The 18,227-nt window shown below is 47.0% G+C and overlaps 1 protein-coding gene across 3 annotated transcripts in view; it reads right to left on the bottom strand.

The window, feature by feature from the left end:
• Nucleotides 1–8,915: 8,915 nt before the first annotated feature.
• LOC115080769 overlaps nucleotides 8,916–18,227 on the bottom strand; it is a 110,685-nt gene continuing 101,373 nt past the window's right edge. For all 3 annotated transcript variants that reach the window (XM_029585166.1, XM_029585168.1, XM_029585167.1), the window contains one exon: nucleotides 8,916–9,070. In XM_029585166.1, coding sequence (XP_029441026.1) covers nucleotides 9,047–9,070 — 24 coding nt within the window. In that variant the 3' untranslated portion in view covers nucleotides 8,916–9,046. The remainder of the gene's footprint in view (nucleotides 9,071–18,227) is intronic.

The raw sequence follows: 18,227 nt of genomic DNA, 5'->3' as shown, positions 1-18,227 counted from the left end.
CCTACCCTTCCTAGGGTATATCATTTCCAACAGAGGATTTTCTGTGGATCCAGAACAACTTCAAGGTATCTGACACTGGCCCCAGCCAGTTGGCCTCTGTGCCTTGCAATGCTTCCTTGGGTTTACGAACTATTATAGAAGCTTTATTGCTAATTACTCTACCCTAGCTGCTCCGCTCACCGCCATGACAAAGAGAGGGGCTATCACATTTTCTTTTTTATTAACCATTCCCTTCCTAATAATTCCTAATGTTGTTTGCTTTTTTGACTGCTGCAGCACACTGAGCCAATGATTTCAATGTATTATCATCTATGATGCCTAGATCTTTTTCCTGGGTGGTTGCTCCTAATATGGAATCTAACATCATGTAACTACAGCAAGGGTTATTTTTCCCTATATGCAACAGCTTGCACTTGTCCACATTAAAGGCGCAGTCCAGATGTATTCCATGCATTAAGAAAGGTGGAAGGAAGGCAAAACGATTACAGTCATGGTTAAAAGGTGAGGTGAAAAAGGCTATTTTAGTAAAAAAAAAAAAAGAATTCTTTGCTTCCGTGTTTACTAATGAGGATGTTGGTGAGATACCAGTTCCGGAGATGGTTTTCAGGGGTGATGATTCAGATGAACTGAACCAAATCACTGTGAACCGGGAAGATGTAGTAGGCCAGATTGACAAACTAAAGAGTAGGAACTAAAAAATGAAATTTCTGATCTATTAGTTAAAATTTGTAACCTATCATTAAAATCATCCATTGTACCTGAAGACTGGAGGGTGGCCAATGTAACACCAATATTCAAAAAAAGCTCCAGGGGCGATCCTAGTAACTGTAGACCAGTGAGCCTGACTTCAGGGCCGGGAAAAATAGTGGAAACTATTCTAAAGATCAAAATCGTAGAGAATATAGAAAGACTTTGTTTAATGGAACACAGTCAACAAAGCAAATATTGCAACCAAAATCAAAGAAGTATATCACAAATTATCAATATTAAAATGATTAAAACCCCTCTTGGATCAAAATGATTTTAGACTTATCCTTCAACTACTAATGTTTGCTAACCGTGATTATTGTAATGGCTTGCTTCTAGGATTACCGTTAACAATAATACGTCCACTACAAATTCTCCAAAATACGGCAGCAGGAATTCTTATGGAAACAAAAAAGCATGACCACATCACGCCGGTCTTAAGATCACTGCACTGGCTTCCTATAAAATATAGAGTTGAATACAAAATACTAACAATAGCTCACAAAATTATCTATGGAGATAAAACAGACTGGCTCAATACAGCCATAAAACTACACACCCCACAGCGAAATGTTCGATCTACGAATCAAGGACTTTTACCTATTCCCTCAAAAACTGCCCAACTAACACAAGTAAGAGAGAGAGCAATCTCATTAGCAAGCGCGAAACAATGGAACTCTACCTGCTGAAACTCGCTTACAACAAAACATAAAAAGCTTTAAAAAGGAGATTAAAACTTGGTTGTTCAGGAAGGCATACCCTGAAATTCATTGACATTCACTCTCAAGCAATATACCGTTCAGTTAATTCTTCTATCAGCAAAAAAGATCACCGACTCCTTTCATCATTGAATTGCCTTATTTTATTAGTTTTATATAGAAATTTTATTTGACCTTTTATTTTTTTCTCTCTGATATTTACTCTTGTTTATATTTCATTTATGTGCTATTAATATTTTTTTGTATATATTTTACTGCTTTTTCTTATTATAATACTTATGTATGATTTTAGGAATTGAAACTGTATTAGAAGTTTTATGCAAATGTTGTAAACCGTTATGATGGAACCCAACGAATGACGGTATATAAAAACTTGTAAATAAATTTACCCAAGGGACGTCTTGCCTAACAAATCTGCTTCATTTTTTTGAAGGGGTTAATAAACATGTGGATAAAGGTGAACTGGTAGATGTAGTGTATTTGGATTTTCAGAAGGCGTTTGACAAAGTCACTCATGAGAGGCTTCTACGAAAACTAAAAAGTCATGGGATAGGAGGCGATATCCTTTTGTGGATTACAAACTGGTTAAAGGACAGGAAACAGAGAGTAGGATTAAATGGTCAATTTTCTCAGTGGAAAAGGGTAAACAGTGGAGTGCCTCAGGGATCTGTACTTGGACCGGTGCTTTTCAATATATATATAAATGATCTGGAAAGGAATACGACGAGTGAGGTTAACAAATTTGCGGACGATACAAAATTATTCAGAGGAGTTAAATCACAAGCGGATTGTGATACATTACAGGAGAACCTTGCAAGACTAAGATTGGGCATCCAAATGGCAGACGAAAATTAATGTGGACAAGTGCAAGGTGTTGCATATAGGGAAAAATAACCCTTGCTGTAGTTACACGATGATAGGTTCCATAATTAGGAGCTACCACACAGGAAAATATCTAGGCATCATAGTGGATAATACTTTAAAATCGTCGGCTCAGTGTGCTGCAGCAGTCAAAAAAGCAAACAAACAATGTTAGGAATTATTAGGAAGGGAGTAGTTAATAAAACGGAAAATGTCATAATGCCTCTATAATCGCTCCATGGTGAGACCGCACCTTGAATACTGTGTACAATTCTGGTCGCCGCATCTCAAAAAAGATATAGTTGCGATGGAGAAGGTATAGAGAAGGGCAACCAAAATGATAAAGGGGATGGAACAGCTCCCCTATGAGGAAAGGCTGAAGAGGTTAGGGCTGTTCAGCTTGGAGAAGAGACGGCTGAGGGGGGATATGATAGAGGTCTTTAAGATCATGAGAGGTCTTGAACGAGTAGATGTGAATCGGTTATTTACACTTTTGGATAATAGAAGGACTAGGGGGCACTCCATGACGTTAGCAAATAGCACATTTAAGACTAACTGGAGAAAATCCTTTTTCACTCAACGCAGAATTAAGCTCTGGAATTTGTTGCCAGAAGATGTGGTTAGTCCAGTTAGTGTAGCTGGGTTCAAAAAAGGTTTGGATAAGTTCTTGGAGGAGAAGTCCATTAACTGCTATTAATCAAGTTTACTTAGGGAATAGCCACTGCTATTAATTGCAGCAGTAGCATGGGATCTTCTTGGTGTTTGGGTAATTGCCAGGTTCTTGTGGCCTGGTTTGGCCTTTGTTGTAAACAGGATGCTGGGCTTGATGGACCCTTGGTCTGACCCAGCATGGCAATTTCTTATGTTCTTAAATTTCATCTACCATTTGGATGCCCAATCTTCCAGTCTTGCAAGGTCCTCCTGTAATGTATCACAATCCGCTTGTGATTTAACTACTCTGAATAATTTTGTATCTGCAAATTTTATAACCTCCCTTGTTGTAGTCCTTTCCAGATTATTTGTAAATATATTGAAAAGCATTGGTCCAAGTACAGATCCCCGAGGCACTCCACTGTTTACCCTTTTCCACTGAGAAAATTGTCTATTTAGTACTACTCTCTGTTTCCTGTCTTTTAACCAGATTGTAATCCACAAAAGGACATTGCCTCCTATCCCATGACTTTTTAGTTTTCTTAGAAGCCTCTCATGAGGGACTTTGTCAAACGACTTCTGAAAATCCAAATACACTACATCTACCGGTTCACCTTTATCCACAAGTTTATTAAACCCTTCAAAAAAAATGAAGCAGATTTGTTAGGCAAGACTTCCCTTGGGTAAATCCATGTTGACTGTGTCCCATTAAACCATGTCTTTCTATATGCTCTACGATTTTGATCTTGAGAATAGTTTCCACTATTTTTCCTGGCACTGAAGTCAGGCTCACTGGTCTATAGTTTCCCGGATCGCCCCTGGAGCCCTTTGTAAATATTGGGGTTACATTGGCCACCCTCCAGTCTTCAGGTACAATGGATGATTTTAATTATAGGTTATAAATCTTAACTAATAGATCTGAAATTTCAATTTTTAGTTCCTTCAGAACCCTAGGATGCATACCACCCCGTCTAGTTGATTTGCTACTCTTTAGTTTGTCAATCTGGCCTCCTACATCTTACAGGTTCACAGTGATTTGGTTCAGTTTACCTGACTGCTCACCCTTGAAAACCATCTCTGGACCTGGTATCTCCCCAACATCCTCATTAGTAAACATGGAAGCAAAGAATTCATTTAAATAAAAAAAAAAAAATAAATAAATAATAAACATTTAGTCTTTCCGCAATGGCCTCATCTTCCCTAAGAGCCCCTTTAACCCCTCAGTCACCTAATGGTCCAGCTGCCTCCCTCACAGGTTTCTTGCTTCTGATATATTTTAAAAAGTTTTTATTATGAGTTTTTGCCTCTATGGCCAACTTCATTTCAAAATCTCTCTTCGCCTGTCTTAACAATGTTTACACTTAACTTGACAATGCTTGTGCTTTTTCCTATTTTCTTCAGATGGATCCTTCTTCCAACTTTTGAAGGATGATTTTTTGGCTAAAGCATTGGGGAGGCATCAGGCCATCGCGGGATCCATGGGTTCGGCGAATCCTGAGTCAGCCCAAACATTTGGAGGACGCAAGTGAGCCCTTGAGAGAGTCATAGGTTGGGGAGCCTCCGGCGGAGGACCCTCCGGAACTGAATTTGTCACCAGACTGTCAAGGCTTGGATGAGGGCTGGGGACAAGCCCAGACTGTGGATGGGGACCATCCCAAATTGGTTCGTCTTTTTCACTGGGAGGAGTTGTGGCCCTTAATCCTATATGTGTTGAAGGAACTGGGGATCAAAGAACTGCAAAAAAATTCTGATCATGAAGAGGTGGATCCAGTCATGAAGGGCTTGCAAGGTCCGGCGAAGCCTTCCCTTTCCATAATTCGGTAAAGAAGCTGGTGTTCCGGGAGTGGGAGACTCTGGATACTGGCTGAAAGCTAGCAGAGCTATGGATAAGCTGTATCCGTTGCTGGAGGACACAATGGAGTTGCCGTGGCTGCCAAAGGTGAATGCCTCAGTGTCGGCTGTTTCTGTAGCTGGTTCTCCTGTGCTGAAAGATATGTAGGACAGGAAGCTGGAAGTCCATCTCAAAAAGATATTTGAGGTGTTTAACCTGGGCATTTGAGCTGCGGTGTGCAGCAATTTTATGCTTCGGGTTGGTCTACGCTGGGTTCAGCAGTTGTAGTCTGATAAGACGCTGTCAGCATCAGAAGCTAAGCAGGCCGAGCGGCTGGAAGCCATGGTGGCCTATGAAATGGATGCTTTGCATGACCTCATCAGGACCTTCTCCAGGACTATGATGTCTGTGGTCTCGGCCAGGCAGCTCCTGTGGTTGTGGAACTGGTCAGCTGGTCTAAATCGCAGCTAGGAGTGTTATCTTTTTAAGGGAAAACACTTTTTAGCAAGGACTTGGAGGAGCTTGTGAAATTCGTGGGCGAGAGCAAAGGACACAGGTTGCTAGAGGACAAGCCGAAGAGCGGCAAAGGGTCCCTTTTGGTGTGTCCTCGCTTTAGGGGGAATTGGTTTAGGCAAAACCGGGCTTCAGGAGGGGCCCAGAGGCAAGGTGCCGGGAGGCAGCAGACCTGGTACCAGACCTTTCAAAGCCAAAAGCCAGCCAGGGATGGTTCCGGCCATGGACCATCCAGATCCCAGACCACCCGATGAAGCAAGGCAGGCCCACTCCTACCCTTTGGATTGGCGATGGCCCTGAGAACTTTTCCCAAAGTGATGGTTGTGGTGGTGGCTGCTCTCAGGAAGGAGGGCATCTTAGTTCACCCAAATCTGGATGATGGGTTTATCTGGGCAAAGTCAGAGGATCTGTGCAGACAGGTGGTGGTGCTGCAACATTTATGGTCCCTGGGCTGGATTGTGAATCTGTCAAAGAGTTAGCTAGCCCCTTCTCAAGTGTTGGAGTTCCTGGGGGCATGTTTTGACACCAGCATCGGGAGAGTTTTTCTCACCACAGAATGGATTGCCAAGCTGCAGAGGCAGATTCGCAGCTTGTCAGAGAATGTGGTTCCCAGGGTTTGGGATTACCTGCAGGTTCTCGGCTCCATGGCTTCCACTTTGGAGTTGGTTCCATAGGCATTTGCTCATATGAGACTGCTGCATAGCAAGTTGCTTTCCTGGTGGGACCAGTTATCGGAACAGTTTCATCTGCCATTGCCGCCCTCATGGTGGCTTGGTAGAGACCATTTGAATCGGGGGGGGGGGGGGGGGGGGTCCCCTTGGACGTTCTGAACTGGATGAGAGTCATAACAGATACCAGCCTTTCGGGTTGGGGGGGGGGGGGGGGCTGTGTGTCAGACTCAGTTGGCGCAGGACCGGTGGTCGCTGGAGGCGTCGTGGTCTATCAATTGCTTGGAGACAAGAGCAGTGCGTCTTGCGTTGAGTGCCTTTCTTCCTCTTTTGTGTGGATGGCCAGTGAGAATTTTGTCCAACAATGCAACCATGGTGGCTTACATCAACCGACAGGGAGGAACCAAAAGGCGGGCGATGGCTCAGGAGGCCCAGGAATTTATTTGCTGGGCGGAGCAGAATCTGGAGTTGTTAGCAGCCTCTCACATAGCCAATGTTCAAGCAGACTTTCTCAGTCGTCGTCAGCTAGATCCAGAGGAGTGGGAATTGTCGGAGGAAGCGTTGCAGCTTATCCATCTCAAGTGGGGCGCCCCCCTGTATGGACTTGATGGCAACTCAAGCAAATGCCAAAGCTCCGCGCTTCTTCAGTTGCAGGAGAGAACGCGGAGCGGAAGGGGTCGATACCTTAGTACTCCCATGGCTGAGAGGGATTCTCTTGTACGTTTTTCTGCCGTGGTCGCTAGTGGGCACAGTTCTCAGGCGAATAGAAGTTTATCCGGGGCAGGTGATTCTAGTGGCCTGGAGTAGCTTTGGCATCCCTGGTTTGCAGATTTGATCAATCTCACTGTGGACGGGCCGCTGCGTCTTGCTCATCTGCCCAACCTATTGCAGCAAGGGCCCATGTTTTTTAGATCAGGTGGCTCGCTTTTGTCTCGCGGCTTGGCTTTTGAGGAGGAGCGTCTAATGGCCAAAAGATATCCTGAGGATGTTATCTCCACTCTGCTGCAAGCTAGAAAAACCTCCACATCCCTACCCTATATGTGAGGGTGTGGAGAGCTTTTGAGGTGTGGTGTGTACAGGAGGGGGTTGACCCTCCTCGAGCATCGGTCGTACACATTTTGTCCTCCTTGCAACAGGGATTGGCCTTTAATTCCCTCAGAGTCTAAGTGGCTGTGTTGGGATGCCTTAGGGGCAAGGTCCAGAGAGTGGCTTTAGCTGATCATCCTGAATTGGTACATTTTCTCTGGGGGGCGAAGCATTTGCGACCTCCGGTGCGGAAGTTGTGCCCTCACTGGAGTCTTAACTTGGTTCTCAGAAGGTTGTGCTCGGCTCCATTTGAACCGATCCGAAGAGCAACTGTGATGGATCTTACCTTGAAGGTTGTTTTCTTGGTGGCAATTTATTCCACTACGATAATTTTGGAGCTGCAGGCTCTATCATGTAGAGATCCCTTTCTTAGAATTACGGATGATGGGGTCTCTTTGCATACAGTCCCTTCCTTTCTTCCAAAGGTAGTATCGTCCTTTCATGTGAATCAGTCAGTGGAGCTCCCGACGTTTTTGACTTTGGATGCAAAGGTGCCTCTTGCGAGAGAGTTGTGGCTTTTGAATGCGAAACGGGCATTGCTGCAGTATCTTAAGTTCACTAATAGTTTTCATCTGTCGGATCATCTTTTTGTGTTATGGAGTGGCGCAAAGAAGGGACATAAGGCTTCCAAGTCCACCTTAGCATGGTGGCTGAAGGTAGGGTTAGGTTTGGTGTACTTATGTCAGGGCCGCACAGTCCCTGAGAGATTGAGAACTCACTCCACTCGGTTGCAGGCGGCATCCTGGGCCGAAAGCCAGCAAGTGTTGCTGCAAGAAATTTGTAGGGCGGCTACTTGGAAGTCGTTGCACAATTTCACCAGGTATTATCATTTGGATGTCCAGGCTCTGGATGCCATGGGCTCTGGTGAAAGTGGGCTTCGAGAGGGACTCTCGCAGTTCCACCCTGTTTAAGGAAGCTTGGGTACATCCCAGGAGTCTGGACTGATCTGGGTACGTACAGGGCAAGGGAATTGGTTCTTACCTGCTAATTTTCGTTCCTGTAGTCCCACAGAGCAGTTCAGAGTCCCGCCCAGTTGGGGTGAAAAGCAAGGAGAGTCCGCTCGATCTGTTGTTGTAAATAGTCTGAAAAAGGACACAGGTTTCATTTTTTTTTTTGCTCCTGTTATTATGGTTGAAGGGGATCATCCCCATTAGGGGGTTCCACATCCTACTGATCGTTCAAGGGGATGTGTTTGTTTATGTTCAGTGTTACCTTGGCTTAGGTACAGGTCAATACTGAGTGACTGTAGGTGACACACCAGGTTATATGCCAGTGTCAGCAAGACATTTTTCTGTCTCCATCTGCTGGAAGGGAGGCAAAAGCCTGGACTGATCTGTGGTACTACAAGAACGAAAATTAGCAGGCAAGAACCCATTTTCCTTTATAACTGCTATTTAATATAGATTGTAAGTGAATGCAGAATAAGATAGGGACTATCCTGTTTTTCTGAAGGATAAGATGGACAAACTTACCTTTATATTGGCAAATATTTATCCCCCTAATGAGAGCAGAACTTTTGGTGGGTTTTGTAGTAGGATCTTTCCTGCTGGGTGTAGATTTGAATCTTACTATGTCCCTGACACTTGATAATTCGTATGCTTAAACTGAAGACGTTTATGCAGAATTTTGATTTAACTGCGTGGCATAGAAATAACCCCGTACATGGGGATTATACTTTTCCACCTTCACCCATATGGATCTCACACATGCACTGGCATGATACTGATAGATAAGGGGTTCGTACAGGAGGTGGCTCCTTCTGGTATAAATAGTATTACATGGTCCGATTAATTTGAGTAGACAATTAGAAAATGAAAACATACACTAGATGGCATTACCGGAGATTAAATGATAATTTATTAAGAGAAACATATGTAAAAAAACTGGAGATGTGATCCAACAGTATTTGGAGTTTACTGATACGGGAGAGGTAGACCAGTGGACCGCATGAGAAGGTTTCAATGCTGTTGTCAGAGGTTGTCTGATCGCATGGTCTGTGGAAAAGAAAAAAAAAAAAGAACAGATAGATTAACACTAGAATGGCTTTGATCCAAAAGCTAGAAACATGAAAAGTACACCTTCCAAGAAAACATGCTAAAGTGGAGACAAAGAAATCAACTACAAAAATTGAATTTGGAAGCTGTCCGTTTTAGTATGCAGTTGATGAAGCCAACTTATTATAAACGGGGAAATAGAGCTAGCGGAATGCTAGTTCTTTGGCTGAAGAGTAAAATAGCTCAGAATAAAATACTGCAAATTAAATATAAGGAAAGTAAAAGTCTCTCTGACACAGTCCATACTGCTGATAGATTCTCTCAGTTTTATCTAGAGTTACAGTTTTGTAAGATGAGTGGAGCATTTTAAGAAAACATGAGTGATCAGACAAAACATGTCTGTTATTTTTAATGTGTCTCAAATTAAACTATTATGCATCACAGAATAGTACAATCATTAAACACACCATAGCCCCATTTACTGGCCAGCTTTTCCAGTTTGTTTCCAAAAAGGAGTGATCTTTGTAAGATTTGCCTTGGAGGTTGTGTCTGCTGACCAATTCCACCTCCATAACTTTCTTCTGGCCGCCACCACTGAGGCCACTCCTCTGGCTGAAGTATGGACTAGATCCGAGCTTGTGTTAGCTAAAAAGGCGGCGGTGGGTTCCATAACCGCTCTGGAATTCACCCCCCGAGTCATCCACCTCCTGAGAGAGGAGTAGTTATGAACGAGCTACTGGGGTACAACAAGAAGAAATCTGTAAGGTTATTGCTACTGTATCAAAGGCCTGTTTAAGGATAAACTCCATCCGCCTATCGTGCGCATCCTTAAGGCCGCACCTCCCTCCACTGGGATAGTTGTTCGCTTAGAGATGACACAGACCAGCGCATCCACTTTAGGGAAATGCAAACGCTGGATCCAGTGGGTATAGAGCTTCTAATGCTCATCCTCCTTTAAAACTTGCTTCTAGGGCATTCCATTCCAGGTCAATCAACTCTTGGATGGTTTCCAGTACTGGAGAATAACAAGAGGCTTTCCTTAGGGAAGTCAGAATGGAATTCTTCTTTGGTTCTATCATAGAGTCCGCCCCAGGAACTCCCAGCATCTTCAGGGTCTGGGAAACCAGGGCCGGCAATTTGTCTCTATGGATAAACCATAACATGGGCCGATACGGTTCTAAACCAGGGGGAATTTCCCCATCTTCCAAGGAATCTGTATCGTCCTCTTCGTCCGGGTCCCTGCCTTGGTGAGGCAATGCACGCCTCAAGGTCTGTCGATAGGACTGGGAGAGGGAGGGCTTATCGGTCGAGGTTCCATCCGGACTGGGGCACGTGAGGTAGCAGACTGCACCGTATGAAGACTTGAAGGCCCTGGAAAAATTCCACCCACGAGAAGGCAGCCGGGTCCATGCCTAGCCCAGGAGGTACTAGGGTAGGTGCTGCTGAATTTCCCTCTCCCATAGATGACCCAGTCCTGGGGGTACTCAGATCTGGGGTACTTCCAGTTAAGGCTGTGGCTAACCCGTCCTCTGAATGGGAGGAGCAGGGCTTAGTCCAGGGAGACCAGCTCTCTCTGGGCTTCCTCACAGTGGATTCCATAAGTTGGAATCCAGGTCAGACTGTGAAGCCCTAATATGACAAGCATAAGAACATGCCATACTGGGTCAGACCAAGGGTCCATCAAGCCCAGCATCCTGTTTCCAACAGTGGCCAATCCAGGCCATAAGAACCTGGCAAGTACCCAAAACCTAAGTCTATTCCATGTAACCATTGCTAATGGCAGTGGCTATTCTCTAAGTGAACTTAATAGCAGGTAATGGACTTCTCCTCCAAGAACTTATCCAATCCTTTTTTAAACACAGCTACACTAACTGCACTAACCACATCCTCTGGCAACAGATTCCAGAGTTTAATTGTGCGTTGAGTAAAAAAGAACTTTCTCCGATTAGTTTTAAATGTGCCCCATGCTAACTTCATGGAGTGCCCCCTAGTCCTTCTATTATCCAAAAGAGTAAATAACCGATTCACATCTACCCGTTCTAGACCTCTCATGATTTTAAACACCTTTATCATATCCCCCCTCAGTCGTCTCTTCTCCAAGCTGAAAAGTCCTAACCTCTTTAGTCTTTCCTCATAGGGGAGTTGTTCCATTCCCCTTATCATTTTGGTAGCAGAGCAGAGTGAAAGGCGCTTATGTTTCTTGGCTGCCGGAGCCATTGGCGGCAGTAACTGTGCGTTCTTTCGGTTTGCATTTAAAATTTTATGTGCACAGATTTCGTGCACCTAGGCGGGACGTGGCGGGGCACACGAATAGCCTGTGCGCCCAGCTTTACCTATATTCTGCGCTTAGTAGGTTGTGCGCGTATGTACACGAGCGACATTATGTGCACTGCGCGTACCGATGTTCTATGGAGGGCAATACAGCATGCACAAAGACACGTGCAAGATGGCGTCGCCGCGGCCTACCACACGGTGTGGCGACCAAGCCTAAAGCGGGGTCTAGCCCACTGGGGGGCCGCTCAACCTGCTTGGAAGCCCACTTCCCCTTACCCCAACGGGATCGGGAACGATGTCGGTACGGCGCACCGAGCAAGGAGACTGGAGGAAGTCTTACCGAAACCCCTCCAAATGTCTCTGAATTGGGAGGTAAACCTTTTTTATTTTTCTTTATTTACCTGGGCTCAGCGCTTACTGGCTGAGTACAGAGTCGGTCTCCAGCTGCGGGGGGGAGAGGGCTTTGGCCGTCAACACCGCACTCGGCTTCCTGCACCCGTTGCCTTTCAGCTGCTTAAGCAGCAAAGTCCACGCCTGGAACTGGCTACCGGACCAAGCCACACCTCTGAGGGATCTCGGAAATCACCTCAGGAATTCTCAACTGGGGGAGGGACCTTTAGGTATCACTGCAGGAGAGCGGGGCTCAATTTTTTTCTCCAATTTAAATGTAGAATTTCTCTTTCCAAGAAGTACAGCAAACCCCATAGGGAGAGGTGCATCCACCATCTGCTGGAGACAGAGAAATACTGAAGGGCTGAGGTCACTGCAGGGGTGTATCTAGGGTGACTCCATCTCCATCTGCTGGCGGGGAAGCATAATCCATTGGGCCTGAGTCCATCTGGCTACACGCTAGGAAATAAGGAGATACTTGAACAAAAATGAGCTGATTGGTAGAGTTGCCAGAAAAAAGCCATTGCTGCACCAATGCCACAAAACAACCTGCTTACAATGAATATGCCTCACAGCACCTAGAGAAGCCTTAAAACGTCAGAACAAAGAAATTTGGAGTGATGAGATCAAAAGTGAACTTTATGGTCACAACCATAAATGCTATGTTCCTGTTCATACCCAGATCAATCCAGGCTCATGGGTTTTGCCTCCCTGCCAGCAGATGGAAACAGTGAAAAAATGTTTCACTGACTCTGCATATAACCTAGTATGCCACCTGCAGTCTCTCAATATTTCTCTGTCTCCAGCAGATGGTAAAGGTAAAACCTGCAGTCTGGAGTATATACATAAAAAGAAAAAAAAATGTCTTCGGGATTCCTCCCAAGGAGCTGTTAGGTTCTGGTGGGGCCATTCTTTCTGGTTTGAGGTGGACGAGCAGTGGCTTGGTGACCCTTTTGTTGGCTCACGCCTCGCTTCTGTGGGGCTAATAGCTGGTGGTCCAGTTCCCTCTCCCCCAGGACCCACTGAATCCGTCATCAGGTCTGCTGGATGGCCGATGTTTAAGGGAAGCATTTGATTTTTTTCTTCTCTGTTGCTGTTTTTCGGCTATTGAAGTTTAAAAACAAAAAAAGCAACTGGTAGTTTCTGAGCAGGTGGTCGGGTATCCTTCTGTGCGGGTGGTCGCATCTTAATCCGTGATGCTTGGGGGATCCCGGGGAGCAGGTAGTAAGCGTGCTACGCTGGTCCCATCTACAAGTAGCTCCCAGCAACACGCGGCTTTCGGCCTCTCAGGCTTATGCGTGGGCTCTCACTACCATGCAGCTCCTGCCTGAGGGGAAGATATGATGACAGGAGAAAACAACCAAAGCCCCGTCCACAATATCATGTGAGCCCTGGTGGAATGTGCCCTAACCTAAGGCAATGGGACATCTGCATTCACATAGGCAGCTGTGATGACTTCAACCCAACAGGCAATAATTGCCTTGTTTACCTCCACCATGGAGCACGAACAGATGATCAGACTTCCTGAAAGATTTAGTAATCTTCAAGTACCACATCAGGTGCCTCCTGTCAGCCAAGGCATGCAATAGACGATAATCTCGCTCATCTCTATTCCTGTCCAGTGTAGGCAGGGAAATAGTCTAATTCAAATGAAACTCCAAAACCACTTTTGGCAAAAAGGAAGGTACAGTCCTAAGCTATACCGCCCCCCCCCGAAGTCATTCGTAGTTTGGAGTCCTTTCATGCTGAACAGACTGCCACGAGAAAAACTGTTTTCAAAGTGAGCAGCTGCAAAGAGAGACCACGCAGTGGCTGAAAAGTGGGATCTGCCAAAAAAACTCAAAACCAGATTAAGGACCCAAGGGAGGACGCAAATGCTGAACTCCCTTCAAAACCTAGACGCATTGGGATGTGAAGACAATGCTCCCCCATTGACTCGTCCCCTATAACAAGCAAGAGGTGCTACCTGCAGTGTTAAGGGCCAAGCCTTTAAGCAAGCCCTCCTGCAAAAACTCCAACATCAGAAGAATTTCAGCTTTGAGAGGACAATAACCTTGCTCCTCACACCAGCTCTTGAACACTCTCCAAACTCTAACATTATCTAGAGAAGTAGAAAATTTCCTGTCCCGGAGCAAAGTGAAAATTGTCCCCCAAAGAAGAACCACGCTTCAGCAACCGAGCCCTCTCAAGGGCCAAACTGTAAGACAAAACTGACTTGGATCGTCGTGCAGTATGGGCCCTTGATGCAATAGTTCCATCCTGAGAGGGAGTCAGAGGACTGTCCATTAGAAGTCTTTGAAGATCAGCATACCATGGCCTCCAGGGCCAATCCAGAGCTAACAGAAGTACAATTGTGATCTGACTCATAATCTTTCAAATAATTCTGCCTATCATCAGCCATGGCAGGAAGGCATACAACACCATGCTCCATGGCAGACCTGAAAGAGAGCATCTATCCCTCAACGCTCTAATTCCTTCTGCGACTGAAGAACCGTGGTACCTTTGTGTTGCCGGAGGTCACCAAATTCAGAAAAAGGACGGTCCCAGCGCGCCACTATGAGTTGAAAAGCTTTATCTGCTAATTCCCATTCTCCTGGGTCCACATTTTGCCTACTGAGCAAGTCGGCCCTTATATTGTTCTTCCTGGCAATGTGGTGAGCAGATATGTCCTGAAGATGTAGTTCTGCTCATTCCATGAGCGCATTTATCTCTGACACCTGTCGGCTTCTGGTTCTGCCTTGATGATTGATGTAGGCCACCGTCATGGCACTGTCCCACATTATCCTCATCGTTCGAGCTTCCAGACGCTCAGTGAACCGCAAGCACACCATGCAAACTGCACATACTTCCAATCGATTGATGATCCACTGCTGCTCCTCAGCATTCCGGCGACTTTGCACCATCAACTCCTTACTGTAAGACCCCAACCTAGAAGGCTCGCATCTGTTGTGAGCAAATAATCAGTCCAGTGTCTCCAAGGAAACCCCCTTTCTGAGATGATCCACTTGCAACCAACCACTACAACTGGATGCTGACCTCCAATGGCAAGTGGATCTGCACCGTGTACTCCTGTGACTCAAATTCCACTGGGAGAGCAACACACACTGAAGGGGCCGCATTTGCTCTCTCGCCCAGGGGACAACGTCCATTGTGGCTGCCATTGACCCCAGGACTTCCAGATAAGACTACACCATCGGGCAAATTATTCTCCTCAGGATCTGAAAACTAGTGTTTGAGCCAGCTGTAAACTGCTTTTAGCCAAGTTCGCCACTCAACCTAGTTCCTGAAGCAAGGAGATCACCACTACCTTCTACACTTTTGGCCCGAATCAGTCAGTCATCCAGATACGGATGGATTAGAATGCCGTCCTTGCGCAGAGCCACCGCTACCACCACTATGACCTTGGAGGTGGTCCTGGGTGCAGTAGCTATCCTGAAGGGTGGAGCCTGAAATTGATAATGACGGCCCAGAATGACAAAGCGTAGGAAATGCTGATGGTTCCTGGCGAATAGGAATTATGTAGATAGCACCCCTTATTTTCCTGTGATCTGGGAACAGGAATTACAGCCTTCAAATCCAACAGCCTCTTCAACGTCATCTTCATTGCTACTCTTCTGTAGAGAGTTGCATGGAAAGATCATAAAGGCTTCTGGACGAATTTGGCTAAATTCCAGAGAATAGCCTTTCCTCACCATGTCCAGGACTCTCTGGTCTGTTGTAATCTGGCCCCACCTCTGATAAAAGACAGATAGATGCCTGCCAATCTCCTGAGACAGGTGAGCCATCACACCTCATTGGGAAGACTGAGGTGCTCCAGGTTCCGGATCTCGCAACCTTAGAGGCTTTTTAGGCCGAAAGGACTGAGATCTGCCATAGGGACAAGACCTTTGAATAGATGCTCCTCTATAAAGACAAAACCAATGGGAATCCCTGGAGTGGCCCTTCACCCCAGAAGGACGTGATGCCACCTTCTTGTCCTCTGGTAACCGAGGAACCCTGGATTCTCCCCAGCTATTCACCATTTTCTTCAATTTGCTGCCAAATAAAAGGAATCCCTTAAAGAGTAACCTTATAAGATTAACCTTGGAAATAGTGTCTGTTGAACAATTTTGCAGCCACAACTAGCACCTAGTCACTATCATGGAAGCCACCTCTCTAGCAGCTGTCTCTGCACCAAGTCACAGCCCGCAAAGGCTAAGAATGTGGCTCCCGGGTTCCATCACTGATCCACCTTCGGGCCCCGTTCCTTGTATCTCCTAAAAGAGATGTAAACCAGCTTAAGCCACTAGGCAGCAACAAGAAGCAAGCTGCAAATTCATTGCCATGGCCTCCGAGGCCTGCTAAAGGATAGCCTCAATCCTCTTATCCTGAGCATCTTTTAGAGCTGCCCCTCCTCCTTCCACTGGAATGGTAGTTCACTTGGTAACAGTGCATACCAAGACATCCACCTACAGGAATTGCAACTGATTCCTTGCCTTTGGAACCAATGGGTACTAACCCGCTAAAGCACACCCTCCTTTAAAAGTTGCCTCCGGGGCACTCTACTCAAGGTCAATCAACTTGAATTGGATCCAGGAAGGGAAAGAAACATGACACCTTGCATAAGGCCTGTTGCCTTATGCAAGGAGGTGCCTTATGGAGGTGGACCCTTGTCCTGGAGTAGTGGAGAACGGCTCCCTGGTAGGGACCAGGAAGCATCTGCCCCCAGGGGGCGGAGCACAGGAGGAGACAGAGGCTAGGATGAGCTTCACCACTGGAAGCCCGAGGTCCCCCCGGGTGGAGCCCATAGGGACCCCGGCCGCTTGGACTTAGGTGGGCCTCGCAGGGTCTCCCGGAGAGGTAGTAGAGAGGCGTGCCCACGATCAGCAAGGGAGCGCGGTCGGACTTCACGCTGTTGGCCTGGAGAGGCAAGGAAGGCCCAACAGCGTAGGCGATGACAAGGCAAGGGACAGAGCCAGAATCAGGAGACGTGGTCAATGGTATCAGAGGTCAGAATCCGAGGGTCAGTCCGAGGAGTAGGCAGAGGTCAGGTTCCGGAGGTCAGACAAGGTCACAAAGCAGGCAGAGGTCAGGATGTGTTGCGACCGTCACTTCCCGACGGCTTCACTCCACCTACCTTTCCTTTCCTTTTTTGCGACGACTCCTGCTCTTCACGGATGCTTGGCTGCTGCGGCATCCGCCTGCCGTCCTCTCCGGCGTCCCCGGACCAGCTTGGGCGCTGCCTCCTGCCATGCTCTTCAGGTACCTTAGGGCGTGCGCGCCGCGCGGCCCTCATTCTTATTTCCTCATTGGCGCGTTCCTCAGGGGCGTCCCCCTGTGATGACGTCATGCTGCCCGGATATTTAAGTCTACAGTTTATTGCTAGCCGTTGAGTTAGCAAGGGTGTTCTTACGGATGGGATTCGCTCTCTGTACCCAGGTACTCGCTCCTTGAGGGCCTGCCCCCGTTCCAGCACCAGTGCCATCTCCTACGAGGAACCGCTGTTCCAACGCCCTGGGGAATACTAGCCCAGCCGGGCTACATCTTCTACTCACTACTGCCACCTCTGGTGGCTTCTCAAACTGTCTAAATAAAGAACTATCTGTGTTTGTGTGTCCAGAGCTGAGCCTGACCTGTGGCCCCTCATGGGACTTCCCCCCATGGGCGTGGTCAGCTGCCACAGTGTCCAAGGGTCCACCCAAACCTCACTAACTATAACAGGATGCAGGCAGCAGACAGGGAGGTCAAGGAACAGGCCGAGGTCAGTACCAGAGAGACAGTCTGAAGGTACTACCTGGAAGGACGGACAGACAGACGCAGGAACAGAAGGACCCTGGAACAGTAGGATCCTGGAACAAGACTGTGAATGCGGAGGCAAACTAGCACACAATACAATGCCGACCCGATTGCCAAGGCAAGGAAGTGCAGGCAGGGACTTCCTTATATTGTTCCATCAATCAGGGCGCGCCGCGGAGCTAGGACCCGCCCCTGGCCCTACAAGAGGCCGGGCGGTCCACGCGCGCTTGCGTAGGGATGTGGCTGACGCCACTGGAGATGCCGTACTCCGGCGAGAGGCCTGGTGCGCAGTGGAAGGCCTGGCGACTGCCGCCGTGGGACATCGAGGCTTAGCGGAGCTTGTGGCTGTTGCTGGGGAGGCCGACCTGTGACCTGCAGAGAAGCTAGGAAGGTGAGCAGGCCCGTGTGCGGGCCGGACGGGGCGTGCAACAGGTGACTAAGATGGGATCCTTCTTTTACAAGCCCGCAACGTTACCTCTGTCCACACCTAGCGTCATCAGGGTTTGTGTCAGACTCGGCAACTCATCACTGTGAAAAAACCAGAGCAGAGTCCGATGTGGTTCCATATCAGGTGGAATTATTTCCTCTTCCAAATGTGAGAAGCCCAAGTTTCCATCAGGGTCAGCTGACATATCAGGATCCACATCCCCCTGAACATTAACCAGGGCCAGCCTCCCTGCAACGCTTGCCCGGAGTGGCTGACAAGTGGGAGTCCTGA

The sequence above is a fragment of the Rhinatrema bivittatum genome, chromosome 19, assembly GCF_901001135.1.
Source record: "Rhinatrema bivittatum chromosome 19, aRhiBiv1.1, whole genome shotgun sequence".
In the NCBI taxonomy this organism is placed as follows: Eukaryota; Metazoa; Chordata; class Amphibia; order Gymnophiona; family Rhinatrematidae; genus Rhinatrema; species Rhinatrema bivittatum.
This window is presented reverse-complemented; position numbering and strand designations above follow the sequence as displayed.